General features: G+C 42.9%; 1 protein-coding gene across 1 annotated transcript in view; it reads right to left on the reverse strand.

The window, feature by feature from the left end:
- The window catches only part of BBOX1 (butyrobetaine (gamma), 2-oxoglutarate dioxygenase (gamma-butyrobetaine hydroxylase) 1), a 36,670-nt gene that overhangs the window by 11,076 nt on the left and 15,942 nt on the right, over positions 1-9,652 (reverse strand). The window contains exon 3 of the mRNA XM_009334523.1: positions 4,488-4,686. Coding sequence (XP_009332798.1) covers positions 4,488-4,686 — 199 coding nt within the window. The remainder of the gene's footprint in view (positions 1-4,487; positions 4,687-9,652) is intronic.

Below are 9,652 nucleotides of genomic sequence, written 5' to 3' on the forward strand. Positions count from 1 at the left end.
TCAGTACTTAAAGGGGGCTTATAAAAAAGATGGCGGCAGAGTTTTTAGCAGGGCCTGTTGCGACAGGACAAGGGGGAATGGCTTTAAACTAAAGGGGGGTAGATTTAGACTAGATACAAGGAAGAAATTTTTTGCGCTGAGGGTGGTGAAACACTGGCCCAGGTTGCCCAGAGAGGTGGTGGATGCCCCATCCCTGGAAACATCCAAGGTCAGGTTGGACAGGGCTCTGAGCAACCTGATGTAGTTGAAGATGCCCCTGCCCATGGCAGGGGGGGTGGACTAGATGACCTTTAGAGGTCCCTTCCAACCCAAACTATTCTATGATTCTATAACCGTGGTGGCTCAATTGCAATGATGTAAACCAGACTTCAAGACTTTCAAATACTACATCTGTGTTTAAAAAGCAAAAAAGAAAAAAACCCCAAACTCAACTAAACTTAAATAGTTTAAGTATGTTTTCTTTTAAATGCAGAATTCTTAGTCAATTGGAAAATTTTCATAACATGGAAACCCTCTTTCTGCAGCTTAATAAATACATGAATTAGGAAGTAGGTTTTGGAAAAGAAAGGAGACTTACAGCCTTTTATCGTTCCTTTACTGTGAACCCAAACACTTAAGAAAACAGAAAAATAAGGTTTAATCAACACCAATAGTAAATCCGATTTAAACAGTGGATGGAGCTCTAACCATTACTTGCTCAAATGGTGTGGACCAAGGTCACGTTTCAACCTTGATCTTGTATGGAACATTAATGGGCGGGAGGTTCTCTGTAGGATATATTAAAACACTTCAAAAAATATCTATCTATCTATCTCAAAGACTCAGAACTCATCCTGACAAATTACTCTTATTGAAACCACCTTTAAAGAGAGTAACCATTAATCCAAGCTGACTTTAAACAAGGTGAAGCATTTAATAATCATTATTGTTTATAATCGTATTAGGGAACAGTCAGTGAGGGGCAAGACTAACTTTTTTTAATCGGGAAAAAAACCATTCTGATGACACAACTGATAAACTGGCAAGTCTCCCTAGGGCAGTCTGAATCTCTTGTTAGCCGAACTTAGACAAGGAAGTATATCCTAACAGTTAATGCACATTTATACAGTAAGGGACTTCTCAGTCTCTCTTAAACATAGCAGAGTTATCACCAGCTGGATGTTACAGACAATTGGCAGTAATTTTAAACAGCAAGGATAATTAAGAGCTGAGGCAGAGTACCAGGCAGAATGGTAGATTTTTTTTATCTTACAGTGCTGCTGAATTAAATATCAGAAACTTTGGAATGTCTTTTAGTGAAAAACACGTTACAGGGCTCAGCAGACGGACAATAGGTGAAGCAGTGGGCTGCCATGTCAAGAACGTTATTCTAGGTTTAAAGATTATTTCCAGTTTTAGGATCTAGGAACTTCTAGATCCAGTTCTTCTTCCCTGAAACTTTTAGGAGAGCAACTAAAAGTTCTGTTGTAACTTAAGCACAAATCCATGGTATATGTTGAAGGGGTTGTATGGTTTTTTTGTTGTTGTTGTTGTTTGGGCTTTTTGTTTTTTTTTTTTCTCTCCCCTGAGGTACTTTGGACATATTATATATTTTCTTTTAGTGGTATGCTTTAACAAAGAACCAAAGTTGTTTGTTGTTATCTGGGGCTTGCTACATTCGTTCCTAACTCAAGACGCTTGTGCAGCTGTCTGGATACAAACAGAATGAATGTTTCATCCTTCAGATACCCTGGAGAGCTGGGACACCCTCCGATATGATTAGGGTTGGATACCCCTAAAAATCTCCTAGTATCTATTAGTAGGATCACATCAAAACAGAAATAGAAAGCAGTACTATTTTCATAATGATGCAAGTTTTAAATTGAGACCATAGTAGACTGCCAAACATAGAAGTGCTTGACATTAGGAATGCTTTTAACGGTAGAAAATGTTTCGTAGCACTGGATGAGGTTTCCGAGTTGAGCAGGGGGTTCTGCTCCCATTTATTTCAGTAGGATTAACCTGACTGAATCCCAGTTAACTTTGAAAACCATTTTTCCTTCTGGCACAGTAAGCAGAGAGAGGAAACCACACCTTAATGAAAGTACGTTATCTTAACTACCCTAGTACATTTATACTTTACTCCCTTTAAAGCTGTACAAATACTTATCATGGCTGCTGGAACTGACAAAAGCTTCATAATATTCATGGCATTTTAAAGCAATTATTCTCTCCATCCCTTCTTTTTGGAAGACAATAGGAAAAGAAAAGAATAATGATGTTCTCACAGTCTGTTCTAGATGCTATGAGTTCACTTCAGTTTCTGCTAATTTCTAGATTTCTTGAGCCAGCTTTCCTGATTTTGAAGCGTGGGGAAAAATTCTGCACAAACAGGTTGACTTTCAACATAAATAAAACAAAAATGAAGGACGGAGATTGGGTCAGAAGCAACTTACACACTGCTAGAAGTTGCTAGTGTATCTCAATAGCTATTTCTCTGCCTCTTAGAAATTGCTCGCTAAATCTAAAAGCCGGCAGCATCAGTGACATCTTTTTCCATAGCTGATGATGGAACGATACTTGCAAAATGAAGATGTAATGATAAGTCTTAATAAGCATCATAGCTTGAAGAAGGAATCTTTTGTTCACCTTCCTCCCCTTCACCTCACAATTAACATTCTGAGTTAATGTATTTTTCCCGGTATCACAGTGCTGCTTTTACCAAACTTGCCTGCATTGCATATTCCAGCAGGGCTCGTATGTGCCTTCACACAGGAGTGTTAAGGGACAGAAAAATCTTTCCTTCTGACTTGTAGTCTTGAGGGAATGTGGTCTTTCTGGCCAAGGTTGAAACTTTTTCCCCACTTCTATTTATTTTTGCCTTTTTTTTTTTTAGACAAAGGAAGAGACACTGGTTATTGCCCACGTTTGCTTATTCTCTGAACTAGGGGTAAATCCAAGTGAAGGAGAACTCTTGCCATAATTTTTATTATCTTTTATTCTATTATGGGTGAGAAGGGACCTTTTCAGATGGGAAACCCTGAATGTTCTAGTTTTGGTGGCTATTCAGGTGCCAAGAAATCACAATTATGTTTAAAAGTTACTATCTGGTTTTGTCAATTATTTTTTTCTTTTAAGAATAAGCACACATCCAAGTAATGGGGTTTTTTTTTATACATTTGTTGTGGTTTAACCTGGCAGGCAGCTTAACACCACACAGCTGTTTGCTCACTCCCCCACCACCCCAGTGCGATGGGGGGAGAGAATCAGGGGGATGGGGGAGGGGAAGTAAAATTTGTGGGTTGAGATAAAGACAATAGGACAGAAAAGGAAGGGAAAATAATAATGATAAAAGAATATACAAAATAAGTGATGCACAATGCAATTGCTCACCACCTGCCGACCGATGCCCAGCCCGTCCCCGAGCAGCAGTCGCTGCCCCCCAGCCAACTCACCCCAGTTTATATACTGAGCGTGACATCACATGGTATGGAATGTCCCTTTGGCCAGTTTGGGTCAGCTGTCCTGGCTGTGCCCACTCCCAGCTTCGAACTGGCAGGGCCTGAGAAGCTGAAAAGTCCTTGACTAGTGTAAGCACTGCTCAGCAACAACTAAATATCAGTGTGTTATCAACATTATTCTCGTACTAAATCCAAAACACAGCACTGTACCAGCTACTAGGAAGAAAATTGACTCTATCCCAGCCGAAACCAGGACAGTATTGTAAAAAATTATACCAACAGCAGGGGGTGAGGGACAGGGCAATACGTTAGCTAATAATGCTGCTCTGTTACTTGGATGGAGGTCACTGACTCAGCTCAGCAAGACATGAGCTACCATCATCATTTGTTTACTCGCCTAGTAGTTGCTTGAGGAGGTAGAGGTTCAGTTTACCAGGTCTTGGCATCAAAAGGATGATTTACTAGTTCCTGCTTGCACTCCTGCAGGCTGAGCTCTTATTTTTGCAAAAAAGCAGTTTTAAAAAATGCTTGCTGGGACTGGTTGTGGCTTTCCAGAGTAGACTCAGTTGAAAGCAGGGAAATGGGTACTCTGCCCATCTTCTCGGTGATGTGAGACACAATAACATCATCTAAGTCTTACCTATTTCCATGACTCAAAATCAGGCTAAGAAAAAGTTTCAGTACAGATAACTTCCTCTATTCAGAAGGGGACTGGATTAGGATTTTTGATTTTGTCCATGGTACAGGTAAGTACGGCTATCTTGTGGTTATCTTTTATTTGACATCATCTGTTTTCAGGCATTTTTCCTTCTCTCAGCAGTTAATGTTCTAGCTGCTGCTTTTTACATACCCTGCCTGTGATTGCATAGCAATCCTCTCATAGAGAATATTAATTGACACCACATTTGCTAACATGCAGAGAAGAAAAAATTTCACCTTGTTTTAATAAGTTAGTTAATCCACAAAAGAGGTCCAGCAAGCCGAAGCGAAATACATTAGAAGTGATTACATAGCCGGCAAAGCAAAGATATTAAAAACCAAACTCACCCATAAAAAGTGAGACGCAGGAACCCAATCCTGTGGCCAAGTTTAACCAACTCTCCCTGCCTAGTAGCAGCTCCTGTTAGTAGCACAATTCCTACTTTCTTTAGGGTGCACAGCCACTTGTACGCGCTTTCATCATTGTACATGATTTCTTCAAAAGGTATTTTGGGAAGCTGCAGGTCTGAGCCCCAGTACTGTCGTTCTGAAAGGGAAGAAATAGAGAAACAAGAGCTTAGCTGTTTTAGTATCAAAGCTCAGGACATAGTCAAAGTGTGAAGTTAATGGGATTTCTATGCATTTGTGAATACGCCCTCAATCCCGCGGTCAGCCACCTGAAACTGGGTGCCTGAGTTTGCATGGATAACAAGCAGTCTTTATGATGAAATCCAACAAAACCTTGCAGTTAAAATTTAAATCAGAAGTTGAATAAAAGACCATTTGAAAGAGATATTTTATTGCTAACAGTACATCAGAAACGTGCATATTCCTTTTTCTGTCTGTACTGGTGAACCACAAGAGTGAATATTTGAAACTGAGACTGCTTTGAAAGTTTCTCGTCTAGGGTAAAATAGCATGAAGCACCCTGAGATCTCCCTCAGAGGTATTATTGTATGGATATATAATAATGAAAAAATTATATTCCTGATGAAGGAACAGGAGAAGACACACATCAATATAACAGCTTAGAAACAGAGTAACTACATCAATTGCATAAGTGACGAATCAATTTTCTTTTGTAGATTTGTCTTCATGAAATCATATCCAGTTACGTTAAATTCTGTAGGATGGTGTAATTCCTTGTCTTTTCCTCTGCAGATTTTTGTGTGAGCATTTATCTTATTTCAGGAAGATGCAAATGAGAGCCCAAGTTGTAACAAATCCAAGCACTGCCAGAAGGTAACGAAAATGATGGAAAGCTTGAGTGATGAGCACGAAGTGATGTCATGTCCATTCTCAAACAAAATTGATTATAAGAGCATATGACAATAGAAGAGTGTTAGAACTGCTATACCATAATCAGACATTTGCTTGTTGAACAGACCTTGTGATATAGAAGGTGGAAACCTGCAGCCATTTGTTAGAGGCAGGTATAGACTTGCAGGCAGAATGGAAAGGGCTTTTGAGCCCGGCTTTCCTTCAGACCTTTTGCTGCTCCCCTCTTCTTTCTTTTTGTTGCCTCAAACCAGCGGCAGCCGCATGGCACATCATCCAAAGCTTTAAAAGTAGTGCAAATCTGTGCAGCTTTAAAATTAAGTGCTGCTTAACCTCATCCTCTTATGTATTTACAGCTGCCCAAATACTGCTAAATCTGTACCTTTCTCTAACAGTATATCTATACCTGTGTCTATAGATGGGGATTTTTAATGCATGACCAATTCTTATTACTATTTTCTAGTATCACAGTTCTATAATGGTTATTGGCTTTGATTTAATAATGCTTTTTAAAAATCTCATAACCTATCCCAAAGCAATCACATTCTGGTTGAGTTGGAGAGTTACCAAATAGATATCACCTAATACAGAGAGAGGAAATAAAACTAAAATACTGCATCATAACTAGAAAACAAAACCAATTGTTTTCTCTTAGCTGTATTATTTTCTGAGGAAGAATGTACTCTGGTGTCAGGCAACAGGGCCTCATAGTCATTTGTAAAGATACTCTACAGAAGAGACGAGCATAAACATACAGTGACAAAATAAAGTAATAATTAGATATGAAAAAAATCTAGGCAGATTTTTCATGTTAGGAAGGGCTACACAATCCAAATCTCATCCTCCAACATGAGTAAGTTCTAAAAATTATGCCTACAGTATTCTGCGTTCATCAAAACTGTACACTCTTAAAATTTTGATCTGGATTACAGTGCTGGAGGCTGCACCTGGAAGAGGAAAGGCTTGTTACGTGTCTAGCCAGGCAGACGGACACGAAGCCCCCAGGCATGCCGCGGGAAGGCACAGTGACTGCTCACAGCGTAAGTCCCACTCTGCCTACTTTAAGTGCCAGGATACATCCCTCACCTGATTAGGCTTCTCCAGAGGAGAATACGCAACTCCTCTAGCATTGATTTTGGCATCTGGTCACCATTGAAGGCAAGGTGATGATTTAGCCACACTTCAACTACTGTAGCCAAGGTGTTAGGGCAAAGCCCTTGATTGTCCCCTCTGATCTCCGGGAGCACATGCTGCCTGTAACTCCTGGTGTGTCACTGCAGGTCACTTGGGTGCGCGCTGGCAACCAAAACCAGCGTCCTCTGAACTGCTGCACTAGGTGTGAAAAGGACGGCTCCCACCAAGCAGAGGGAGAGGGACTCAGGAATTCAGCTGAGGCTAGCTAGCCCTGTCTTCCCAGCAAGTATTTTTGCTCTGCTTTGCCAAAACCCCTGTGTCTGGGCATTAAGGCATGAGCGCACCTGGACTCTGGCTGCCCCAGTCAGATTCTGGGCTGTGCAGTTATTGATTATTTCTTGCTTTTATTTTTCTTCTTCTTGGTTTATTTTGTGTCCTCTTTCCTGTGCATTTCCTTCCTTTTCCAGGAGGCAACCTTAGATTTTTGAGGCCTTGACTTGCATAGAGATGTCAAGACTGGGATTTTCTCTCTCTCAGAAGATCTTGAATACAAAGGTAAGAAGGAATTCCTATCTGCGGGTCTAATGATGAGTGGGTTGTCTTAGCCTGTGTTGGGGGCACTCTCAATTCCCGTGTGAGCCATAGGAACAGCCCAAATGTTTACAGAGCTAGGCAGTCCCTTCACATACACCTAAAAATACCTTTTCCTTTCCTGACTCCTTTCTGTCCCAGGACAGAAGTCCCGTGCCTTCCACTTCATTCCTCCCAATTTCAGGCAACATTCACCTTTCTCCAGGTGAGATACAGACACACAGAGATGAAGAATTTAGAACTTGTCTCTCACTGCTCTTCATTTTCAGGACTTTGGATGGGTCTTGGCAAACGGTAAGGGAACGTGCCCATGCTCACCCAAGGGTGAGCCAAGTCCCAAGACTCCCCTTAGGAGTTCAGAGTGCAGCCAGGAGAGAAGTGCAGGCAACCTGTTCCACCAGCCCAGGCCCCACCAGCTCCTGTGACACTTGCAGAGGTGTTTGGGCTCTGGCCCAGAGAGGAGAAGCATTACGCAGGAGAGCAACCCTTCAGGACGACGGGTGCTGCTGGAGCCCTCCTTTCAGAGAGGGTTAAGGAAAAGACAACAGCTGCTCTCCGTTTCTTGTGGTCCACAACAGCAGATGGCAGCTAATGGGGGAAAGCCCATCCAATTATTCATGTCTGAGGACATACATAACTGAAGTAAGGCTTGGGAACCTGCTGGGGGAAAGCCTACCCACTTACTCATGTCTGAGGGCACACGTGTCTAGAGTAAGTCTTGGCAACCTCCCCAGGATGATATTTTCTTGGTGTTTTCCCTCAAGTAAACACATAGTCCTTCAAGAGGACTCCAACAGGGATGTTCACCGCTGTGGTTGAACGACCACCAGCCACAGAGCAAGGTAGCCAAAGTGGTGGCCTGTCGCACACAAAAATTAGAAGCAAGTTAAGCAAGTTATAAGGCTTGCCTTAAACACAGACATAGGCACACTAAGATAATGTAACCAGTGACCATGCGTAAGCATTTTATAGCATGGTATAAATTCCAATAGCAAAATCAGCAATGGGCATTTTATGAAATAGCTAAGAAAAAACATACACAGAGTAAATAAGCACCAAGAGGAAGACAACTGCACATGTGAAATGTAGGAAACAAATACAAGAAGAAGTAAAGTGTGAAAGAGATCAAAACCCCCACATGTACAACAGGTAGAGAAGATAATTGGTGAAGCCAAAGTAACCCCACAGGACGTTTCCCAACGGGAAACATGCTGGAAAAAAAACAACCCACAAAACAAGTCCTGGCTGCAAGAACTGAAACTAGTCAGTCAAGAGGAGGTGTGCTGTCCCCCATCCTCTCAAAGGAGGAAGGAGAAGAATCAAACACCAACAAGCAACGAGGAAAAAAAAAACCAAGAAAGAAAAAGATGGTATCCTACTCCAGGTCTGGCTCCCTTCACCACAAAGTACTCTTCCCCCCTCACCTTAAAAGCAGTACAAACCACAGCACCAATCTCAAGGCGCAGCTGCTAACCCCAGCACACCAGCTCTCTGCTCTTTTATACTCACGGCTAATTTAGGACAAGCTTGTTAAGGACCAATTGTTTACCTGTGTGTTGATGGTGATTAAGGCCTAATCCTTGGCGATGTGTACTGTTACTGAATGGCAATCCAGCAGAGCGTTGTTTTGAAGTTTCAAACTCTGCTGATGTCTTGTAAATGTTATCACCAAATCTGTAACTGCTGTATGCAAGGGTACAGGTACGTGTGGACGGACGCACACGGAGATTCAGTTGTACCAGACCGAAAAGAGAGAGCTGGAGCTCTTTTAGCTTTCTGCTCCAACTGCAGCAGCGGGAGAGCAGCGCTCCTGCCGAGAGGCGCTGGCAGAAGCGGGCCACGGGCATAACCCAGTCTGACGGGGTGGGCACGGCGATGGCCTCTCGAGGGGTTGGTCCCAGTGAGCTCGTCACCAACAGCTAAGGGTGGAGCCAGGAAAACAAAACCACCAGGCAGCCAAGGGTGAGTGTGGGACTTACACTACAGCCGCCGCGGGGACGCATCAACCAGACAGACCAAATTAATAAACAGGTTCCTTGACATGACACGTAAAAGGAAAGAATAAACCTTGACAAGTTCAAGCTCTGGGAACCACAGTAGGGGCCATCTGAGGGCAACCGATCAGCCTGCGGGGTTACCTGAGGTCAGACATCCTCTCTGGGGACCACGCTGGGGTCACCTGAGGTCAAGGTCCCTCTCTAGTGACCATTCTGGGTGGGGGGTCACCTGAGGTCAACCAATTAGCACACGGGGTTACTTGAGGTCAAACCCCCTCTCTGAGGTCCATGCTGGGGTCACCTGAGGTCAACCAATTAGCCTGTGGGGTTACTTGAGGTCAAACCACATGCTTTGGGACCATTCTGGGGTCACCTGAGGTCAACCAATTAGCCCACGGGGTTACTTGAGGTCAACCCCCTCTCTGGGGACCGTGCTGGGGTCACCTGAGGTCAAGGTCCCTCTCTAGTGACCATTCTGGGTGGGGGGTCACCTGAGGTCAACCAATTAGCACA

This window comes from Pygoscelis adeliae, unplaced genomic scaffold (genome assembly GCF_000699105.1).
Source record: "Pygoscelis adeliae isolate BGI_AS28 unplaced genomic scaffold, ASM69910v1 Scaffold171, whole genome shotgun sequence".
Lineage (NCBI taxonomy): Eukaryota > Metazoa > Chordata > Aves > Sphenisciformes > Spheniscidae > Pygoscelis > Pygoscelis adeliae.